Genomic DNA, 22,870 nt, shown 5'->3' on the forward strand with positions numbered 1-22,870 from the left:
GGACAACAGCTATTTTCTTCAAAATGATTCCTGGGCTACAATTTTAAACCTAGTCTGGATATGGTTGCTTGATTACAAACTATCCAGCTTTGCTTGTTGGGCTAGAATTTGATCCAACGCAAGAGGTCGGTAAAATGAGGACCCAGATTGTTGGGGGCAATATACTGACTCTGTAAACCACTTAGAGAGGGCTAGTATATAAGTGCTGTCGCTGATTATTCCATTTGCATCCTAGGCCAAACAAGTAATGGCTGAGCTTCCATTTCCAACTTCTCTCTCTCTCTCCTTTCTATGTTAGAGACAAATTGGCCAAGCTACAGTGCTGCATAAAAGATTAATAATTTTAGCAATTTTATAACGGAGGGCAAACTTGCAACACCAAGGAGGCTGACTCACAAATATAAGGATGATAAAAAAGAGGAGAGCACTGCGCCAGTCAGTCAACGATGGTTCTTTGGGCCGTGGATGGACAGTTTGATCTGTTCCGGGTCCAACTTGTTTCTCCAAAGGGAGATGGAGCCTCCCAGGCACAGTCCAGTCCATCGTTTCTCTCTTAGGGTCAAGTCTTTTGAAATGCCGTCGGTTGCAATGTTCAGACAAGAGTCAAAGACTTTGGGCAGCTGAGCAGTTATCCTACTGTTGTACTATGCAACTCAGAATGCAAACATTCTTAATACTCCTCAATCTGGCTTCCTGCTAGTTACCTCGCATCGCCAGGATCGGTGTGCCTCTTCCTTTTGTATCGACCCAGTGGTGCTTGCTCCAGACGGACAGACAAAAGGGGCAGCGCCTAGGTAGGAGGAGGGGCTGGGTAAAGGAGGCTGCTCTCTATTTTTAGGATCGGAGTCGTGTCTATATTGGGCCTAGCAACTGCTCCGCTGGCCTTTCACCAGGGTTTGAGCGGGAGCCAAGTTCGCAGGGCAGGAGGGTGTTTTATTCTGGGTTCGGCTTCTAAGTCCGGCCAGCCGGCATGGATCCGTCCCCGTGCATGGCAGTTCAGGCCAATCCTGAGTGTGACGCAGTCTTGGAAGTGGAGGGAAAGTGCTTCCCTGTCAACCGGTGGGCCCTGGCCTGCCACAGCAGCTATTTTGAGGCCATGTTCTTTGGTGGCACCCGGGAGCATGCAGAGCGGCACATCCGGATCCAGGGGGTTGAGGCAGAGCCCTTCCGGGCACTCCTGGACTTCACCCGGACAGGCAGCCTCAGCCTCACCCCTGCCAACGTCGCCAGCCTTCTGCAGACGGCTGACTTCTTGCGGCTGGAGGCAGCCAAGAGGCGCTGCGAGACCTTTCTGGAAAGGGAGCTGCATGTCTCCAACTGCCTCAGCCTTAGGGCCTACGCTCAGCACTTTGCCTGCCCGGCACTCGACTCTGCTGCCCTCAATGTGGCCCTCAGTCACTGGGCTGACGTGGTAATCCACGGTGAGGTTGAGGAGCTGCCCAAGGCGACTCTGAGGGAGCTGCTGCAGAGCGACGAGCTCTTCGTGGTTTGTGAGGATGTGGTCTTTGACACAGTGAAGCAGTGGGTAGTGGCAGACCTGCCCCAGCGGGCCAAGGATTTTCTGGAGCTGGTGGGCCTGGTGCGGGTCCCTTTCCTCAGCCTCCCCTTCCTAAGCCTCCTGGTGGAGCGCAGCAAGCGCCCTGGGCTGGACCCTCTGGCTCAGCTGCTGAAAGAGCTGGACCGCTTCCCACCCCCCAACTGGCAGGAGGCCACCCAGGCCCCCTGCGCGAGCCGGAGCTACGAGACCCTCTTCGTGGTGGCCGGGAAACGTGACCAAGAGCAGCAGGAGCTCTTCCACTTCCTGCCCAAGACGGGAGCCTGGCAGGCCTGCTCGCCACTCAAGATCAAAAACCTCACCCAGTACGCTGTGGCTGCCGTGGGTAATGCTCCTTCCCTTGGGGGGGGGGCTCTGGACTGCAGCCCTGCAACAAGGAGGGCCAAGAAGAACTGCCAGAGCAGCTCCTGGCTTCCTAAATCAGAATAGAGCTGCTTTAGGGACCTCGGAGGTGCTCGAGCAGGAGAGATGCTGTACCCGTCTCAGCCTCTTCTTAAAAGCCTCCCACAACATCTGAAGGCAACTTCTGTTCCTCTGGTTAACTCCTCCTCACACTCAGGACGTTTCTCCTTCATTCCAGGTTGCTTTTCTCCTTGATCCGTTTCCATCCATTCTTCCTTCTCTTGCCTTCTGGTGCTTTGGAGAAGAGGTTTGACCCCCCCCCCCCAAATACTGGAATACTACTCTCATGTCCCCCCTGGTCCTTCTTTTCTCTAGACTGGCCATACCCAAATCCTGCAACCGTTCTTCCTATTTTTTTTGTCTCCAGGCCTTTAATCATCTTAGTTGCTCTTCTTTGTACTTTTTCCAAAGTCTCAATGTCTTTTTTGTGATGTGGTGACCAAAAATGAATGTAGTATTCCAGGTGTATATCCTTACTAAGGTTTTATAAAGCAGTATTAATACTGCACGTGATTTTGATTCTATTTTGTTTATAGAACCAAGGATTGTGTTAGCTTTTTTGGCTACTGCTGTACACTGCTGGCTCATATTTAAGTGGCTGTCCACTAGGACTCCAAGGTCCCTCTCACAATTATTGTTTTTGAGCCAGGTTTCACCTACTCTATAATTGTACCTTTGGTTTTTCTTGCCTAAGTGAATTTCATTTTGTTGGATAGGGCCCATTGTTCAAGTCTGTGAAGATCCATCTGGTTCCTGAGTTTGTCTTCTGGGGTGTTGCCTATTCCTGCCAGCTCAGTGTCTTCTGCCAATTTGATGAGTTCCCCTCCCATTCCCTCATCTAAGTCATTGATGAAGATGTTGAAGAGTCCTGGGCCTAAGACGGAGCCTTGTGGTTCCCCACTGCTCACTTCTCTCTGTGTGGGTGTGGTGCCGTTGAGGACTACACTCTGAGTACGGTTTGTTAGCCAGCTACAGATCCATCTGGTGGTGGTGCTGCCTATCCCACATTCTTCTAGCTTACCAAGGAGTAGGTTGTGGTCTATTTTGTGGAATGCCTTGCTGAAGTCTAAGTATATTACGTCCACAGCATTTCGCAGGTAGTCTAATTTAGTCATTCTGTCAAAGAATGAAATAAGATTGGTTTGGCATGATTGTTTTTTTTTAACAAACCCGTGCTGGCTGCTCGTTATAACTTTGTTTGCTTCTAGATGTTCACAGATCTGTTTTTTTGTTTATTTTTTCCAGTATTTTCCCAGGTAATGATGTTAGGCTGCTTGGTCTGTAGTTTCCTGGTCTGATTTTTTTCCTTTTCTGAAAATGAGAAGCAAATTAGCCCTTTTCCAATATTCAGTTACTTCCCTGGTGCTCCAGGATTTTTTGAAAGATGTGGTGCGACGGTTCTGAGATAACATCTGCCAGCTCTTCAGAACTCTGGGATGTAATCCGTCAGGTCCTGGTGATTTATATTTATCAAGGTTCTCTTACCATTTTCTTATTTTAATTTTTATTTCTAGCCTGTCTTTTACAGTTATGTGTTTGTTAGGTTGGGCTATAGTTTCTTTTTGCCTGAAGACAGAAGCAAAGAATGAGTGAAGCAGCGCTGCTTTCTCTTCCTTGCCATCTTCTCTCTTTAGTGGACCAACTGTTTCCTTGACTCTTTTCTTGTTATTTATATGTTGAAAGATTTTTTTTTTATTATTTTTGACTTTTGTTACAAGTCTTTGTTCATTCTGAGCTTTTGCTCATTCTGAGCCTTTTCCCCTTTAGGATTTTTATCCATGAAATTTTGCTTAGGCTCTCTGAGTTTGTTAAAAATCATCTCTTTTAAAGTTTAAGACACTGGTTGGTTTATTTTCTATTGCTTATGTTTGCATCATATTGAATTCCAGCATGACGTGGTCACTCTCCCCCACAGCTCCAGCAATTTCTACTCCCTCTATCACTTCTTCTCTATTAGTAAGAATTAGGTCCAGTGTGGCTTTACGTCTAGTTCCCTCCTCCACCTTTTGGGTGATAAAGTTGTTGGCTATGTTGGTTAGGAATCTGTTTGATCTCCCGCTGGCTGCAGAGTTTGTCTCCCAGTTGATTTCAGGGTAGTTAAAGTCTCCCGTTACTACTGTGTTACATTGATTAGCAAAGAGTCCATTTATTTCTTCTGCTTGATTGGGTGGCCTGTAATATATGCCTATGATAATGTCACTTTTTCCTTTTATATTAACCCAAATGGATTCTGGGAGGTTTTCATCCTTGGTTTTGTGGATTTCTGTAGAGCTGTAGTGATCTTTTGTATACAATGCAACTCCACTTCTTTTGTTGGGTCTGTTTGTATCCTTTCCATCACTCTCTATACTTCATTATGTTTTTCTTTTTTTATTTCTTCTTTCTCTTTACTCCCTCCCTACGTGATTGGTTATCTAGTGGTTTTTGCTTGGAACTAGGTGCTAAAGGTCGTGAAGATTGCCCCCGCCCCTCAATCTTAGTTTAAAAGCCCTTCTGATAAGATGAGCCAAGCAAGATGCGCTTCGCTCTAGGAGCCCCCTTGCCAGAGCTGCCCTATAGCCAGAGAGGCTCCTCAGCTCTCTGCCCTGGGGCCGGTTCCTGGCTTTGCAGCTGCTGGGCCTTCGGCCTCCCTTCCCATTGGCCAGGGAGGAACTGGAAGAAAGCGGGAGCTGGGATTTGAATCCGGGGCTCGGCTTCAAGTCTGGATGGGCTGCAAGCTAGAAAGTGCACTTGGGTGGCAGCCTTCCGAAGGCTCTCTGGGCAGAAGCAGGGACGGGAGGAGAGTTCCTCCGCTTCTGGGTGGCCAGGAGCCCACTCGCTTCCGAGCGCCCCCTGGAGAAAGCAGGTGGGGCAGAGCGAGACAGTTTGGAAGGCCACTCGGCGTGGTGGCCAAATAGGGAGCAGGTTGTTCTGAGGTAACCTACCTTGAAACGCCAGTCCTTGGGGAACAGCTGCCTCTGGGGCTCGCCTGGGACCCTTGGCTCCAGGCAGGGGCTCCCACTCCTCCCCCCTCCCGTGGGTGGCAGTCAGCCTGCCCCACTTTAGGGTGCCCCACAGGGCGCTGCTGTGAGTCTGCCTGGTGCGCTGTTCCTGAGGGTCCCGGGCAGGGCAAGGGGGCCGCCTCCCCATGCCAGGAGGGAGCGGCCCAACCCTTTTCTTTTCCCAGCCAGGAGCGAAGTGCCGCCCTTCCTTCTCCGGGCACAGCGCCTGCTTTCCCTGTGCTCTCTCTGCAGGCAACCTCCTCTTCGTCACGGGAGGAAACTTCCGGGAGGAGTTTCTCTGGGCCCCCGTGGACCGGGTGTGGATCTACAACAGCTGGGATGACCGCTGGCTGGAGGGGCCAGCCATGAAGGAGGCTCGCGACAGCCACTGCGCGGTGGGGGTTGGCTTCCACCTGTACGTGATGGGGGGCAGCACCCCGGAGGGCATCACCCCCAGCGTTGAGCGCCTTGCCCTGGCGGAGTCCTCCTGGGAACCCGCCAGTCCCCTGATCCACCCCGTGGAACGAGCCGGAGCCACCGGTGTGGGGACGCGGATCTATGTGGTCTGTGGCCTGGATGAGAACGGGGACGTCTGCCGGGCAGTTCAGCGGCTGGACATAGAAAGAGACACGTGGGATGTTGTTTCTTTCTCACCGCTGCCAAGGTGAGGCTGCGCCTGGCTTTCCTGGGGTGTTGTGTTTTTTTGTGGGAGGGGGAGAGTGTCCTGTGTGGCCAAAGAAGAGGCCGGGCCAAAAGGTGGGCTTGGGGGCCATTTCTGCCCTCCGTCAGACGTGCCTTGGGGGGAAAGATTCCTTACTCATGCAGGTTTCCGAAAGATGAAACTACCGTATGAAAGCCCACCCCGATGGGTGCCCCAGATTGAGCTCGTCGGCTGCCGTCAGTTCAGGCCCTGGGGGGAGCTCCTCGTGGGGCAGGGAGACTCCCGTCAGTGGATCCAACTAGTTCCAAAGAACAGTGTCTTTTGTGGGTGCCTCCCTCCCCCTGCCCTGCTTCTCTCCCCTTTAGGTATGACCTCTGTGTGGCAGCCTTGAACGGGGCCCTCTACACTGTCGGAGGGGGGGCCTTCCGCTTCGATGTCTGCACTGACGAGTGGACCCCCGTGGAGGAGGACGGCCTGGCTCAGAAGTTCTTTGAAGGATGCAGCTCGGCCAACGGACGCATCTATCTGCTGGCGGAGAGGCGTGGGAACACCGCCGTCCCAAACATGGTGATTCTGGACCCCTACAAGGAGACATGCCAGGAAGTGGGCCACAGTCTCCCCTGTCCCCTCCCCATCCACGGAGTGGCCTCTGTGCGCAGGTTCAACACCTGGGAGTGGCAGGCATAGCCACCTCCCTTCAGAAGAGATCCCCGTGGCAGGGACCAGCCTCCATGGAGGGTGCATCTGAGTCTCCCTGTTCTGCCGACATCAGCCCTGAGATACGAGGGGGAACTCCTTTCACAGATCCATGGCGTGCAAGCAACCTTGGAGATCACCAGGCTGTCCCTGGTGTCAGTGCGGGAATCCCCGGCCGAAGGCCCTCCGGCTCCCGTACAGCCAGCCTCTGCGTTCAGCCACCCCAACGCATCCCACAGGCTAAACACCCCCAAGGCTCCCAACCGCTGCTCTTCGGGCCCCACCTCACCTTGCTTGCTCTCCCCTGGAGACCTCTCCCCCTTTTTCAATATCCCTCCTAAAATGTGGTGCCCAGGGACTGACCCATGCTGCTGAAACAAAGGCCTCTTTTGGTCTCGGCCCAGGAGGTCATTGCTACAATTGGGGAGGTCCCGCCTGGCCCCAGGAATTAGCTTAGTTTTACCAAGGTGGCTGATCACTTTATTCAGTCAATTTATACGGACACCCACTCCGCATACAAGGCAGGGCAGTAAAATCAAAATATACAATGACATAATAAGAGTTAATGCAGATTATCCAGATCTTTCAGGCCGAATGGGGTGGCTCTCCCATCAGCGATGGCTCCTTTCCAGACTCTTCAGTGGGGAGCCTAGTGGTGCCCCCGGCATATCGCCTAGTCTGGACAGAGAATTTTCTTTGATTCGCTTTCTGCCAGGTTCTCCTTGCAATTCTTCTTGGAGCACAGCTGTTCCTTTGGGCTAGGGCGGCCTCTTGGTTTTGAAAGGGGTCTCTGAGCCGCCCTGGGGACCTTTCCAGAGCAACTCCCGGCCTGAGCTTTGTGTTCCGGCTGGGATTCTTTTACTGCGCTTTGGAATACCCCCCCCCCCCCAGCCAAGAGTGGGAACTGACCTTTCCGGCTCTCCTCTTCACCCCGTTTGCTCTCCTGAAGCCATCGTGGGTGTGTGGGACTTTCACAGCGACCTACCTGCCCTGACGACTACAGCACTAGAGTCACTGTGAGGTAGTTCCCCTTTTTAAAAAACAGACTGAGGCTATTTGGAGGGGTTTATCTTGCAGGAAGGACTTCCCCCCGTTTGATGGTACCTGGTGGCAACAGTTTGTTCCAGGCTTTCTTTAAACACCACCTTCAGCTGGATTTCCTTTCTGAGGTCTCGGTGGTCTCCCGTCGCCCCCTGCCGGCCTTTGCCGTAAGTGCGAGCAGGAGGAGGGATGCGGAGGCGCCGATCTCGTTCTCCGCGGAATCGTCGTTTTTGCAAATTCATTTGTAATTTAATTTTTTTAAATTATTTTTTTTTTAATTTTAGGCTTATAAACTCAAGAGGATATTTGTAGTTCAGGACTGAACTTCAGGATTCTTGGTTCTCTCTGAACTTGGTGGGTTTTTTTTTCTTTTGGCAAGTGTTTCGTTACCCAACAAGGTAACATCAGTTTTAGGCTTTTTTTTTTTTAAGTCACTGGCTTCATTACCTCTTTAAATTTGTGTTCATATATCATAAACTTACAAATCTTTAATAGTAGCATTTAAGCTGGTTTCCTGCTTGTGGTTTACGTGTACATTTATTTTAAACTTAAAATTCCATCCGAAGGTTAACGATACCGAGTTGGAATGTAAAAGGTATGCAAGGATAATGGGCCGAAGATGGCTTCCGTGGTGGCAGGAGAAACACCCGGGGCGATTCCCTGAGCCTGAAACAGAACGGGGCGGCTGGTGCGGTCCGTCCGCCCGCCCGCCCGGGAGCAGCATCACCCAAGGGAGCCAGAGGCGAGTGGGCGCCCGGGGCTCGGAGGCTCTTCCGGGGGACAATTTCGGGGCTGATCTGACGCCCTTCCGCTCGGTCCTGGGGAGGTGAGAGAGCCTCCCGGACTCGCCCGGCTTGGACGCGGCGCAGCGGGGTGTGCCGCGCGGCCGGCCGGCTCAGAAGCCCAGCGCGCCGGCGGTGGCTGCGGAGTCCGGCGTCTGGGCGCAGAAGCGCGCGCTCCCCTGCCGGGCAGGGCGCAAGGGGCGTCCGTGGCGCGCTCAGCAGTCGGGGGGGGGGGCTCTCGCGGCTCCCTGGCGCAGGCGGAGGCTCTCAGGCGGGCGGGCCGGGCTGGCAACGCGGGGCGGCGTCGCGCAGCTGCAGATCCTCGCGGGGCGACCAGGGCCGGGCGTAGCCTCCGCGCTGCAACAGGAGCCGGTTGCGGGTCTGCTCGAAGTTGACGTGGTTCCGCGCCATGAGCAGATACTCGCGCCGCTCCAGCAGGTGGGGGCAGTCGCAGGTGTTGGGCACCCAGAGGTACTCGCGCGAACGCAGCGGGAAGCGGTTGCGGTAGGTCTGCAGCACCTGCACATCGTAGCGCGTCTCGGAGCCGACGTAGCGCTTCGAGAGGATCCTGGCTCGGAAGACTGCCGGGAAGAAGCCCGCCCGCCGGTCGGTGAGAAAAGCCTAGGTTCCCCCCTCCCCCGGGTCCCCTGCAACCCGCCCTTGTCCGCGAGGGAGGGAGGGAGGACGGAGGCAGCCTTCCTAGCGCGGAAGCCGGCTCCCCCGGGATGCGGACTCCGCGCGTTCCTCCTGGCGCGCCAGCGCCGCAGTCCCGGGCCGTCTGGCCGCGGCTCCTGTGGTGCGCGAACGAGGCACAGCCGGAGAGCCGCTTTAAGCGCCGGCGTCAGTTTCTTCCAACAACAAGCCGCATAACGTCAATTTCTGTGCAGCCTGAATGGAGCCCGACATGGACGGACGGGAGGAACCGGCGCACCGGGAGACCCGAGTTCTGTGCAGGTGCGCGGCAGAAGCTCCCCGCAGCGCAGTCGGTCTCTCCCTCAGCCCAGCCCGGCAAGGGGGGAGAATACCTACCGAAATCGCTGTTGCAGTAGTGGTGAAGGCGTTGCGACTTCCCTCTCGGCGGGTCGCACTTCCCACACCGTCCTGCAAGGCCGAGAGAGAGAGAGAGAGAGAGAGAGAGAGAGAGAGAGAGAGAGAGATGGAGAGAGAGAGAGAGAGAGAGAGAGAGAGAGAGAGAGAGACTGTTAGGGCTGTGGCCTGGCCTGGGCTGAGCTTTGGCCTCCTTCTCCTGGATTAAAGGCAGCATCCCATGGGGAAATTGGGAGGGGGCAGTGTGCTTTTCCAACGGCCTAGGCCCACCAATTGTTTCTGGTCAAGCTGCCACCCCTCTGACCTGCAGGAGTGGGGGGGGGCTTTTAGAGGCTGATGATGCCAGCTGGTTTGATGGAGAGGAGGGCAGTTGCACTACCCATCTCAGTTGAATGCAGATAGCTGAGGGACTGGCGCAACTGCACCTGTGGGCTGAGGAGCTCCTGAAAGTGCAATGGGGAAAGCAGCTCCCAGCCGATTACCCTATTTTGGCAAGGGGAACAAACTCTGTTAGAGGGGAGATGCACACCGTTGGAAGACCCCGAAGGACCAGCTAAGCGGGAGAGTCTCCTGCTAAGAGTTGAGGGTGGCTTGGCAGCCCATGACCAGTCACAGAGCCAGCGGAAGAGGTCGAGGATATGGCTGTGATTGGTCAAGGATCTGTGCCCGTGTTTAGGGCTTCCTATGGCAGCGACTCTGATATCCAACAGTCTCGTTGGTCTGCCTGCTCCTTGTTGGGAGAAATAGGCCCCTGGGAGGCCTCGGGAGAGGTGGGTTTCTGGTGCTGGATGGATCTGGGTGAAAGGCTTGTTTGAGCAGGTTGGAAGTGGATGACCTCAAGGCCCCCCTCCCACTCTCTCAGAGTTTGGGCTTGCCAGCTAAGGCGTCTCTGCCTCACAGGGATATCTGCCTGCCAACGCATGAGCATCCCTTACTAAGGACTCCTTCCCCAGGAGCATGTGTCACAGTGTGGCCTAGATAGTCGGTGCCCACCCTCCCCACCCCACCCCCTGCAAGGAAGGCCTGATCCTTCTCTCGGGGGCAGCCCTTTCCAAAGGACTTCCAGCTTGATTTCTTGTTAACTTCATTAACAAAGAATAAAGTAGCCTGTGGGAAGTTGGGGTGGCATCGCTCAGCTAGAGGGTGCTACTGTGTGTCTATGGGCCTTTGGGGCCACAGCTGGGGTACGGGGCCAGCTGTTCCACTGAGAAATCTGTCATGCCTCCCCTGCCCATCGCTTCTCTACCTACGTCTGCCGGAGAAATTGAAATGGACGGTTCAGAGAATTGGGGGCTCCCCCCTCTGCGCCTGCCCCAGAGCTACCTGGTGCTGTAGGAGTCCTCGGTGCTGGGGTGACCTTCTTCTGCAGCGCCTCGTTGGCCACCTCCTGGGCCTTGGTGAAACGTCGCGTCACTGCTGTGGCTTCAGGAAAGTCTGCAGGCTCTTCTGGGTGCTGGGCCTCTACCTCTCTGGCCTGGGCCTGGCGCAGAGCATGGCCCTCCCCCTGTGCGCGGTGGGGGATCTGCTTCCTTGGCCCCCAGTACTGGTAGTCTATGCTGAGGTTCTCCTCCTGAAAAAGGACCTGGCAATGGGATTGGGGGGGGTGTTAGCAGAGGCCAGGCGTACTCACAAGCAGGGGCAGCCCCTCTCCAGCTGCCTGCCCTTGCAAAACTGCTCCCGGCCCCATACAATTTTCTTCCTTGCATACCAGTCTAGAGAACCAGGAGAAGCCAAAGACACACGTTCTGTGCACTGTTTCCCACAGATCAGAGGGTGGCCTGTCCCTCCCACCCAGCATTTAGTGTCCAGAGGTGGCCGTCTCTGAAGGGGCTAAAAACAGTGATTTGTGCTATTTCCTTTTCTAGGGGATCCCCTCTCTTCTCACCATGATAAACAGATCCTCGCTTGTGGGTCCAGCCGCCTCAAGGGTCTCGTGCCCGTTATCCGTGCGAGTGTAATGCCACTGGGTGCCTGCTGCTTTGAATGCACCTGGCCGATCCACAGCCCACTCCCCATTGAGGACATAGTGCTGGTTTGCTTCCATCAGGGCTGCAGAGGTAGGGAGCACAGGAAGGGTTTGGGGTGGGAGGGGGGCTCCGGAGAGAGAAAGCGGAAGAACTAGGGGGTGGGGGGGGAGGGCGAGGGCTTTGGTTTGGAGGTCTCCACTGCTTTGAGAAGCAGCCATCTGGGCCTCGCAGCACCCAGGTCAGCAGGGAATGTAGGGACTGCTCATTCGCCTCAGCTTGCCACAACCATGACAGACACCCTGTGTCCAGCGTGGAGCAGAAAGCCAAGGGCTGAATTCCCAGATGCGGTGGGGGGATTGGAGGGGAGGGCCTCTGAGCAGCTCTGGTTCTCCATTTTCTTACTCAGGGATGCACAGAAAAGGCCCCAAAGCAGGAAGCAATTGGGTGTGTGTGTGTGTTGCAGAAGGGTTCGACAGAAGAAGTGCCATCCCTCTGGGCAATCATTTATCTGAAATGATATAGGCCGGGCTCTCCTGCTCAAGCAGGGGCTTTCACTAGAAGACCGTGAAGCTCCCTTCCAGCTCTGTTATTCTATGTTCCATGCTCTTTCAAGGAGCCGGGGGGAGGGGGGCAGCACCCGCAGCTGCAGTGCCCTCTGAGGAGGGGAAGGCTGTCCCGAGATCTGGCCAGGAGAGGGAAGCAGCACACCCTGCCCTTCTCTGGGGCCGAGGCACCCACAAGTGGGCACTGCTGAGTGTGGAGGTGGCGTTTTGTTCCCATGCCCACAGGCCCTGGTGGCGCTCCTTGTCTGCTTTGGGCTATTTTCCTTCCTTTGGAGCCTCCAGAGTGGGGAGCCGTCCCACACTCCCTCCCAGCAGAGGAGGGGGTCTCTTAAGGGTGGTCTTCTGGGAAATGCAGTTTTAGTTGTTACCTGGTTATATCTGTGTTAGGATTGGCCACTGGGAGGGTCTTGTGTTTTTATTACAGGATATCCTGTTTAAGTGCCAGTCTATTCTCCCTCCATGAATCCTAGCCAGGAGGGTTAGGAGCTCCGTTAAAGTCTTTGTGTAGTCCAGCCACGAGGCCCTTTGCTCCGTTGGAACATGGGGTGAATTTACCTCTACTCTTTTACACCACAAGAATGCACAGATTATGAAACGTGTCTCAGAAGAACTCTTCATTAACTGTGAGTTACTGTTTAGAGATCCCTGAAGAATAAACAGTCTGAATGCCATCCCTCTGTGGAGTTACTCGGTGTTGGGCGAGAGCGAAGCAGTTCTTCTGCTTGGTACAGAACAGGTGGGGCACCCAGGGGCTGGGGTTCCAGGCTGTGCACCCCCTTTGAGGAATTGGACAAAACTAGGGCTTGGCAGGATTGGATGCCTGTTGCCCCTCCCGCCCTGCCCATCCTTAACCTCCAGCGACTGGGGGGTGGGCAAGGAGGAAGCCTGGGGCTGATCTGAGCCACAGCTAGGGAGGAAGGGAAGGACGGACCTACCGAGGTAGTTGCGGCTGTGGTCGATCACCCTGATCTGTCTGGCTCCAGCTGGGATCCGGGTCACATTCCTGTACCCAAAGAAACCTGTTGGGAAGAATCAGAGGGGAGCCAGTCAGAGAGAGGCAGAGGCAGGGAAGATCCGAGGGGTGGGGCCCCAAGAGAAATGGGACCTGTGCTGGGGGGGGGGGACTCCTGGGTGGCTTCCCAGGGCTACTGCCCCCTCCTGGCCTTTGCAGCTGCTCTCCATCCCCGACTCTCTGCTTTCGGAGGATTGTGACCTCCCATGATGGCGCTCACTCAGAAGAGGTGTTTGGCACAGTTCCTGGATGGCTTAGACAGCTCAGTGCTCTTCAGGGCACCTTCCCAGACCTTGCTGTTCCTTCAAACTCTCCCTCATTTCCACCACTTCCATATTGTGATTATGTGCCATCAAGTCATCTTCAACTCTAGTGACCATTTCCTTCCTTCCTTCCTTCCTTCCTTCCTTCCTTCCTTCCTTCCTTCCTTCCTTCCTTCCTTCCTTCCTTCCTTCCTTCCTTCCTTCCTTCCCTCTTCTCTGAACTTCTCCTGTCTTTCAGCTTCTTACCAACCATCAGCCTGGTCCTCAAAAGACGTTCACGCGCCTCCTGCCTGCCATTGGTAGCTTCGTCTGCTTTGTTTTCTCAATCCAATCCTTGTGAATTTTCATGATGCAATTTTCATGGGTTTCTCTCCTCCGTTTTTGTATTCATGTTTCCTTCTCGATCCTCCCTTGTTTCATCGCCAGTTTCTCCTGACGGCACCCTCCCCTCCTCCGGTCTTTTTTTGACTACCAATTATGTCATCCCATCCACTTCCAGGGCACTTCTAGACCCATCCTCACATGGTGGGAGGAATGATGACATGAAAATGCCTGGCTTTTGTGAGACCCACGCCAGGGTCTCCATGCCAATTCAAGGACCGGAGGAGTGCCCATGAATGCAGCTCTGAGGAAGGGCCCATTTTCTATCTATTTCTTCTGGAAGATTAATCGAAGGCTGGCCCTTTCTCCTTCTCCACCCTCTTTCTTTTCTCTCCCAACCTGCTCTTAGACTTAGGGCCATTTCTTTGCCGTGTGGGCCCAGCTTGCCTGTCGTTCTCTGCCCTTCCAGCCTCCTCCCTCCCCCACTTTCTTCACCAGGGGAAACCAGGCCATCCTCTCCCCCCACCTTCCTTCCATTTCCAAATTCATCCCTGGCTCTCCTGTTGTCAGAATCCACATCACCCACTGGCACTCCCACCTTCAGGGGCAGACCTGCAACCTCCCAGTGTTGCACACACTTTATGTCCTGGTACGCACTTGTCAGTTCCGGTCTATGAGATTGGACGAGAAGTGCGCAGGAGGTGGGACGGGACAAGAGGGCACAATCTGCAACTGTGTCGTTTGTACAGTGTCCTTAGAATGGTTTGATGGAGTTTGGAAAAAATTCAGAGAAGAGCAACTAAGATGATCAGGGGCCTGGAGACTAAAACATACGAAGAACGGCTACGGGACTTGGGTCTGGCTAGTCTAAGGAAAAGAAGAAATAGGGGAGACATGATAGCTGTGTTCCAGTATCTGAGGGGCTGCCACAAGGCAGAGGGGGCCAGAGCACCAGAGGAAAGGAGTAGAAACAATGGTTGGAAACTGACCAAAGAGAGAAGCAACCCAGAACTGAGGAGAAAGTTCCTGACAGGGAGGACAATCAACCAGTGGAACAGCTGGCCTCCAGAAACCGTGGGCGCTCTATCACTGGAGGTTTTTAAGAAGAGACTGGACATCCACCTGTCTGAGATGATGCAGTTTCTCCTGCTCGAGCAGGAGGCTGGACTAGAAGACCTCCCGCTCTATTCTATTCTGATGCCATCCAGGGCACCTTCCCAAACCTTGCTGTGCTTGCAAACTCTCCCTCATTTCCCCCACTTTCATGTTGTGATTATGTATCCACATCTGTCCTGGATGTGCCTGGATACGCTTCATTGAGACTGATTCCACACTTGCCCTCTCTGTAAATTTCACAAACTCACACTGCGTCTCTCCTGTCTTTACGCCTTCTTAACCCTTTACGGCCTGCTTTTGGTCTCCAAGCAGGGCCAGGGGTGTCTGCCCATTGCCTAGGAGCATTTTTGTGTCGCTCTCGCGTGCCAAGAATGATGAGAGCCCATCAAGGAGTGCTCGGTGCCCCCTCTGTGGGCAGGAAGCAGGTGCAAATGCTTCAGCTGGTTGGAAGGACGTGCCAGGTGCTCGGCCCGCAAGCCTGGAGATGGGGCTCCTAGAGGGCACCAGGCATCACCAGGCGTGGCAGATGGGCGAGACCCGCCTTCAGGACAGCCCCGGCCAGCCAGCAGAGCAGCAGCAGGGGAGGAAGAGAGGCGTGCGGGGGGAGGGGAGGAGGAGGAGGAGGAGGAGGAGGAGGAGAGGCAGGGGGTGGGTTGACAAAAGCCAAAGCTTCACCCACGTCAGCGCATTCAATCACCAGAGGCGGGAATCGCCGCCCGGAAGGCTTCCTGGACGAAGACACAGGACTCGCTCCGGCCTCCACAGACACCACAGGCATCGGCCAGCACCCCGGAGCCCAGGATCCCATCACAACCGGCTGTCTGAGGGATTGGAGAAAGGGCGGCAATTAGAGGTGCCCGGAAGGGACACCCCTTGTTATGGGGGGATGGAGAAAGCCCACTGCCCCTCGTGTCGCAAGGCTGCCCTGCACCCCTTGACCACTAGAGCTGCTGCCTGAGGACATCCTGGGATGGGGCAGGGAAACCCTCCCCAGAGAAAGCATTTCTCCTCTTCTTCCTCCCCCCCCCATAAAGGCAAGCACTTGTTTTGTGGGTGGGCTGCTCTTCCTCCGGAGTTCTGCTCCTCTAGAAAACGACAACACCCACAACTTTCCTTTAGCCACTCATTCAACAATGAGGCTGCTGTTGCTGCAGCGCCTCCTCGGTTTGTGATACGCCTCACTTGTGTGGACTTTTGTGTTTTTCTCTTGCTGCATTTGGAGAGTGACGGCCAAGGACAGTCCAATGCTGGAGAATAGGAGGATCTGGGCCGTGGCCAAAAGCGGGGAGGGCCAGCCCAAGAACAACATTGAAAAATCCAGCCAAAGTTAGTTCTTTATTTCCTTGGACCAGGCAGACAGAATCTTGCCGGACTAACCTTTATTTCCCTCAGCTGAACGGAGTTTCTAGGGAGGGCTCTCAGTCTCTTCCTCTGCCTCCATCCTGCTCCGGGGGGGGGGGGCTGTGCCGCCCCCTCCTTGGAAAGTGCTTCCTGGGAAATTCTCTGGCGCTTCCATCACACCCCTCCCCCTGACAGGACTCACCAAGCACCGGCCGCTGATGCAGAGATCTGGCGATGCTGGGCTGCAGAGGGTTCCGTCCAGGACTCGGCCAAAGCTGTAGTAAAAATTGTGTCCCACCGCCAGGCAGTTTAGGTCACAGAGGTTGGCAGCTAGGGGGGCAAAGGAGGCAGAGGGGGCATGAGAGCCAGGCAGTGGCACAAAAAATTGTCCTGTCCATTTGATTGGGGGGGGGTTGATCTAAAGGTCACAGTGCTAGACCAGGACTGAAGTTTTTCAGTCTCTCTCACTGCCTTTGCTCCAGGGGGCTGACCAGATTGTCCGCTCCCCCCACCCACCCATACCCACAACTGACTTGCCTCTGTGCCTGGACAACCACAGTCAGGGATCCTAGTTCACTTTCCCCTCAGGTGGAAGGAAAAGTTTTGAAACACTTTCCCCCCTTTCAGCAAATTCCCACCCAGGCAATTGTGGGGTTGTGTGTGTATGTGAAGCATGCAACACACAGAGATATAGCATTCCCGGCAGAGTCCTGATTTCTGGGGCAGGCCCAGCACTGGGCTCCCCAAACTGAAGCTGGAAAGAAACCCAAGACCAAGCACACACACCCCCCCCCCCGATGATCTTGAGAGCCTGGCTCCCCTCCCCAATGCTCTCACCTCCATGGAAGGGGACCCACTGGTACTGGGCCTGCCCCCCTGGGATGGGCCTGCTGTTGTAGAGGGCGCACTGCATTGCCCTGAAGGGGACAGCGCCAGCTGGGCAGGCCTGAGAGAGGGAGAGGGAGAGGGGGGGAGGGATGGGGGAAGGGAAGGGAGAGGACCACGGTGAGAACATGACTGCAGGATGGAAAGAGAAGACACACCCAGATGATGGGCTGCCCATAAGAGTCAACAATACCAAACAAGAACACCGACACTGCATTCCAGAATCACAGAATAACAACATTGTAATAAAACTTAGTAAAACTTCAAAAGCACCACGTAAAGTTCATAAATAACATCAGTGTTATCTATCACTTTAGACAGTCCTTGATTTATGGCTGCAATAGGGAATGAAAAATTCATCTTTAAGTGGTGCTTTTTTTCACTATGGTCTTCAAGTGAATCGCCCACGATTGTTAAATCAGGCATCAACATAACCGCAACTTGCAATTGTCTTCCCTGTGGGCTTCGGGGATGCTGCTGAGGGCAATCACACAGCTGCAGGATGCTCTGAATGTCGTAAATGGGCACCAGTTGCCGAACTCCCAAATCATAATCGCATTGACCGTGGGGACGCTGCAACAGTCGTAAGTGTGAGGACTGATTCATTGCTTTTTTCAGTACCACTGTTACTGCAAGTGAATGGTTGTTACGCAAAGACTACTTGTACAACAATAAAAACAACAACAAACTTCACACGTCAACGTATCAACTATGTTGATTCCTAACAGTGAGAACTATCAACCTGTGGAACAGATGCTGTGGTGTTGCATCCCTGGAGGCTTTTAAGAAGAGACTGGACAGCCATTGGTCCAAAATGGGCATAGAGTCTCCTGCTTGAACAGGGATTGGACTAGAAGACCTCTAAGATCTCCTTCAACTCTTATTATTCTGTTATTGTGTTAACTATGATATGTTTAAAAAGTCCTAAAATACAAGGCTGGATGTTAGATATGCAACTTGAATGTAAGCACGAACCCACAGGGCCCACAGTGCTGTTGAGCCTACCAGAAACATTGGGCAGAAATTGGTCCCTGCATTCTGGACCCACTCTGAAGGGCCTGGTGGCCTAGTGGTGAAGGCGCCCACCTCCCACTCTGAAAGTTGAAAGCTCAGTCCTAGGTAGTGGCAGATGTTTCTCGCAAAGAGAACGTATCTGCTGGGAACTCTGTGAGGGTGTCAGGAAGGGCATCCGGCCAGTAAATCTCAGCTGCATTCAGCTCCGCCCCAGATTGTTACAGGGTCATAAAAGGGGGAGGGAAATCCAGACCCATAATAATCTGGAGGGGTTCCCCACTTATGAGGAGGCAGCCTGGGCAGCATTCAGCTGACCTGTCTCTCCATACCCTGGGAGTGCACTTACGTGCTGCACGTTGCTGGTGACCACGAGGGCCATGCAGAGACCACGGGACTGTTGGATTTCCTCCCAGGCCATGCCTGCAAAGGTTCCCTTGAGCCTCCGAGGACTGTGGTTAAACTGGGACCCCCAAGTGCCTCTTTCCTTGACCCCCATCCCCCCATGACTGATGTTTGCAAGAGGCTTACAACCTCTCGGCTAAGCCCACCTGCTGCCTGTCAAGACAGGCTCAGCAGGGGAGAGAAGGGTACTCACTTCCCGCTCACAGACACGATACTGCCTGGCCTCCGCTCTGCAAGGGTCTTCTCCAGGAAGCCTGTGGCCCAAGAAAAACGAAATAACAGAAGAGTTGGAAGGGATCTTCGAGATCTTCTAGTCCAGGGGTAGGCAACCTTGGCTCTTTTATGACTCATGGACTTCAACTCAGGAATTCTGGGAATTGAAGTCCATGAGTCATAAAAGAGCCGAGGTTGCCTACCCCTGTTCTAGTCCAACCCCCTCCTTTGGCAGGAAGCCTTATACCATTTCAGACAAGTGGCTGTCCAATCTATTTTTAAAAACCTTCAGTGTTGGAGCAATCACAACTTCTGAAGGCAAGGTGCTGATTACTTGTTCTCACTGTCAGGAAGTTTCTCCTTACTCAATTCCTGCAACCGTTCTTTGCATGTTTTAGCTTTGAGCCCCCTACTCATCTTTGTTGCTCATCTCAATCACAACATCTTTTTTATATTGTGGTGACCAAAACTGAGTACAGTATTACCAAGACATTATAAAGTGGTATTAACACTTCACTTCTGTCCCTCTGTTAATACAGGCTAGGATTATATTGGCATTTTTGGCAGCTGCAGCACATTGCTGGAGTCCAAGATCCCTCTCACAGTTACTGATGTTGAGCCAAGTTTCAGCTAATCTGTGCCTGGACATTTGATTTTTCTTGCTTAAGTAGTAATAATAATGAAGGAAATAAAAGTTATTCTTTTATAAAATATAAGAATAAAGTTCTAATGTAATGATTGAAGGAAATAAAAGTTCTTTTAATAATTGTAGAAATGTAATGCCATTATATGAAACTGTCTTTTTAATACAAATGTAACACTGTAATGTAAATGTAACAATGCAATGCCAATATGTGAGAAGGAATATTTACTGTTTCCTGCCCATGTAAAATGACTACAAATGGTAATCAGCAAAGATAATTAATTATGACCAAATGTTTACTATTTCCTGCCTAAAAATCCTCCAGACACAGGAACTTACACTTTTGAGTAGAAATCACTATCAAAGGGATTTTGACCCTAGGTGAAAATTACAAATAAACAAGATAACAGCAGATGGGTGGAAGAGGTTAGGATGACTTTAAGTACAACTTCAAAGTACATCTATAAAGATGAAAGAGCTTCTTAGATGTGACATGCACTGTAAAGGTATAAAATGCAGAGCTTGAAACCAGGCCAGGGCTCTCTTGGAAAACATTCGAGTGGGAAAATTTCAGGAGGCTGCGTTTGCAAACGCTCTTGTTCTTTTGATTCATGAGCCTGTCTTCTGGGATATTGGTTATTCCTGCCAGCTTAGAGTCATCCGCAAATCTTATTGCATTCTGTGACCAAGTGACAAAATTAGTGGATCAGAGGAATGCTGTGGATATAATTTACTTGGACTTCAGTAAGACATTTGATAAAGTAGATCACAACCTACTACTTGATAAGATAGAAAAATGTGGGGTAGACAGAATCACCACCAGATGGATTCGTAACTGGTTGACAGGCCATACTCAGCATGTGGTCCTCAATGGAACCGCATCTCCATGGAGGGAAGTGTGTAGTGGGGTGCCCAGGGCTCTGTTCTGGGCCCAGTGCTCTTCAACATCCTCATCAATGATTTGGATGAGGGGATAGTTGGGGAACTCATCAAATTTGCAGATGACACCAAGTTGGCAGGAATAGCCAACACTCCAGAAGACAGGCTTAGGATACAGGAGGATCTGGACAAACTTGAACATTGGGCGCTATCTAACAAAATGAAATTCAATGGTGAAAAAAGTAAGGTTCTATATTTAGGCAAGAAAAACCAAATGTACAGGTATCATATAGGGCAGTGGTGGCAAACCTATGGCACGGGTGCCACAGGCGGCACTCAGAGCCCTCTCTGTGGACACACGCACTGTCGCCCCAGTCCTAGGCCTTCAGCTGGGTTTTATAAAACCTTTTCGCTTTAGGCTTCCACTGCTGTGTGGAAAAAAAAAAAAGGTTCAATCAGTCAATTTCAACTTCTTGTGGGAAAAAAAATCTTGCAAAGTTGGAATTGATTGATTGATTGGCCTTTAAGAAGGCCGTCAAAACCCTCCTGTTCCGGCAGGCCTGGGGCTGATGTCCCCGGGGGGCCGGGATATGATCGGACTCGCGCTATGACTGCTTTATTTTATTGTTTTATCATTGTTTTAACTTTGTACGCCGCCCTGAGTCCTTTGGGATTGGGCGGCATATAAATACTGAAAATAAATAAATAAATAAATAAATGATTGAACTTTTTAGTCCCACCCAGTCTGCCATTACCACCACAGCCACACCCACCCAATGGGCCACACCCACCTGACATCCGACAATGCATAAGTGGGGTTTGGGTTGCAGTTTGGGCACTTGGTCTCTAAAAGGTTCACCATCACTGGTACAGGGGTACCTTGCTCAATAGTAGTAACTGTGAGAGGGATCTCAGAGTCCTAGTGGACAATCATTTAAATATGAGCCAGCCATGTGCTGCAGCTGCCAAAAAGGCCAACACAGTGCTAGGCTGCATTAACAGAGGGATAGAATCAAGATCACGTGAAGTGTTAATACCACTTTACAAGGCCTTGGTAAGGCCACACTTGGAATCCTGCATCCAGTTTTGGTCACCACGATGTAAAAAATGTTGAGACTCTAGAAAGAGTACAGAGAAGAGCCACAAAGATGATTAAGGGACTGGAGGCTAAAACATATAAGGAACGGTTGCTGGAATTGGGTATGTCTGGTAGTTTAATGAAGAGAAGGACGGGGGGGGGGGGAGGAAAGATAGCAGTGTTCCAATATCTCAGGGGCTGCCACAAAGAAGAGGGGGTCAAGCTATTTTCCAAAGCACCTGAAGGCAGGACAAGAAGCAACGGATGGAAACTAATCAAGGAGAGAAGCAACCTAGAACTAAGGAGAAACTTCCTGACAGTTAGAACAATTAACCAGTGGAAGAACCTGCCTCCAGAAGCGGTGAATGCTCCAACACTGGAAGTTTTTAAGAAGAAACTGGACAGCCATTTGTCTGAAATGGTATAGGGTTTCCTGCCTGAGCAGGGGGTTGGACTAGATGACCTCCAAGATCCCTTCCAACATTATTATTATTATTATTATTATTATTATTTATCATTGCACAGTCAGCCAGATATTCAGACTGGATTTGGCATTTTGTCTACCTATCGAGTCCTTACCCAGGACCTGGGATAGGCAGATGTGGATGTTTGATTGTATTACAGATATCATCGTAGGATGGAAGCAGTTCCTAGTAAGGCCGCCTTTTGCAATTATTATTATTATGGATCATCGCACAGTCGGCCAGATGTTCAGACTGGATTTGGCATTTTGTCTATCTATCGAGTCCTTACCCAGGACCTGGGATAGGCAGATGTGGATATTTGATGGTATTACAGATATCGTCGCAGGATGGAAGCAGTTCGTGGTAAGGCCGCCTTTTGCAATTGACTAATAGCAAATTTGTCAATGCCAATGGTGTTCAAGTGGTGCTCAAGTTGTTTTGGGATTGCACCCAAGGAGCCTATGACTATTGGTACTACCCTTGCTTGCTTTTGCCACAGTCTTTCTATTTCTATTTGTAGGTCTTTGTATTTTGTTATCTTCTCCAGTTCTTTCTCTTCTATTCTGCTATCTCCAGGCACTGCCACGTCCACTATCCAGACTTTTTTGTCTTTCTTATCGACAATTGTTAAGTCTGGGGTGTTATGTTGCAGGTGCTTGTCTGTTTGAATTCTGAAGTCCCAGAGCAGTTTAATTTTATCATTTTCTATGACTTTCTCTATTTTATGATCCCACCAGTTTTTGCTTACAGGCAAATGATATTTTTTGCAGATCTTCCAATGCACCATTGTTGCTACTTTGTCATGCCGCTGCTTGTATCAGTTCTGTGCAATCTTCTTGCAACAGCTTACCAGGTGGTCCACTGTTTCTTCAGCTTCTTTGCATAGGCGGCACTTACTGTCTGTTGCTGTCTTCTCAATTTTGACTTTATATGCATTTGTCCTTAAGGCTTGGTCTTGTGCAGCCAGAATTAGTCCCTCGGTCTCTTTCTTCAATTTTCCTGCTCTTAGCCATTGTCAGGTCTTGTTATTATCTGCTTTCCCAGCTATTTTTTTAATGTATTGGCCATGTAGTGCTTTGTCTTCCCATGCCTCTATTCTGTTCTTCATTTGGTCTTTCTTGTAGGCCAGTTTGTCTCTCCAGTAGTCAATAATAATAATAATAATAATAATAATAATAATAATAATAATATAATATAATAACCTTGACGTGGTTGTGGGGCTTGTGTACTCTGAGGAAGATGAGAGCTATGCCAGAGGTTCAACCATACTGGACAGGTCTCATCAGAGGAGTCAGACAAAGAGTGTCTCTCCCATAAAAAATATGGTGAGACGTAAATTTCAGAATGCCATACCGGCTCGGATGTCGCCCGGGTTAACAAGGTCCGCGCTAGATATTGGAGTTCCTGGATATCTGGTGAAAAATGGGTTACAGGACTCAGGACTGTTGGCTGAGCAACCAGGGCCAGCAGCTGCAGAACTACTGGAAGAAAAGGTGTTTACCCGTCGCAGATACACAGTGATGGAAAACAAAGAAATAATGATC

General features: G+C 51.8%; 2 protein-coding genes and 1 long non-coding RNA gene across 9 annotated transcripts in view; 2 read left to right on the plus strand and 1 right to left on the minus strand.

Annotated features, from left to right (window-relative positions):
* Positions 1-18: 18 nt before the first annotated feature.
* On the plus strand, positions 19-7,833 carry LOC120299498 (kelch-like protein 21). Its single transcript, XM_039324362.1, has 2 exons — positions 19-1,880; positions 5,191-7,833. Exons 1-2 carry the CDS (start codon positions 971-973, stop codon positions 5,604-5,606), a joined length of 1,326 nt encoding a protein of 441 aa, XP_039180296.1. The 5' UTR covers positions 19-970; the 3' UTR covers positions 5,607-7,833.
* Positions 7,834-7,854: 21 nt separating this feature from the next.
* The window catches only part of ADAMTSL5 (ADAMTS like 5), a 35,340-nt gene continuing 20,324 nt past the window's right edge, over positions 7,855-22,870 (minus strand). For 3 of the 6 annotated variants that reach the window (XM_039324358.1, XM_039324360.1, XM_039324361.1), the window contains 7 exons: positions 15,951-16,078; positions 15,105-15,228; positions 12,631-12,714; positions 11,051-11,214; positions 10,489-10,747; positions 9,148-9,219; positions 7,855-8,699 (listed from right to left, as the gene is read on the minus strand). In XM_039324358.1, coding sequence (XP_039180292.1) covers positions 8,386-8,699; positions 9,148-9,219; positions 10,489-10,747; positions 11,051-11,214; positions 12,631-12,714; positions 15,105-15,228; positions 15,951-16,078 — 1,145 coding nt within the window. In that variant the 3' untranslated portion in view covers positions 7,855-8,385. Of the gene's footprint in view, positions 8,700-9,147; positions 9,220-10,488; positions 10,748-11,050; positions 11,215-12,630; positions 12,715-15,104; positions 15,229-15,950; positions 16,079-16,585; positions 16,695-18,242; positions 18,304-22,870 lie in introns of all 6 variants that reach the window. The other 3 variants (XM_039324357.1, XM_039324355.1, XM_039324359.1) reach the window with 2 other exon arrangements.
* Positions 8,588-14,152, plus strand: LOC120299499. 2 transcript variants are annotated; one of them, XR_005554426.1, is made up of 5 exons: positions 8,588-8,728; positions 9,006-9,072; positions 11,031-11,222; positions 12,120-12,318; positions 13,209-14,152. It is a non-coding gene; the product is annotated as an uncharacterized LOC120299499 (long non-coding RNA). The 2 variants fall into 2 exon arrangements; XR_005554425.1 differs by lacking the exon at positions 13,209-14,152 and having other exon boundaries at positions 12,120-12,366.

This window comes from Crotalus tigris, unplaced genomic scaffold, assembly GCF_016545835.1.
Source record: "Crotalus tigris isolate CLP2741 ecotype Arizona unplaced genomic scaffold, ASM1654583v1 scf7180000024298.760630, whole genome shotgun sequence".
Classification (NCBI taxonomy): Eukaryota; Metazoa; Chordata; class Lepidosauria; order Squamata; family Viperidae; genus Crotalus; species Crotalus tigris.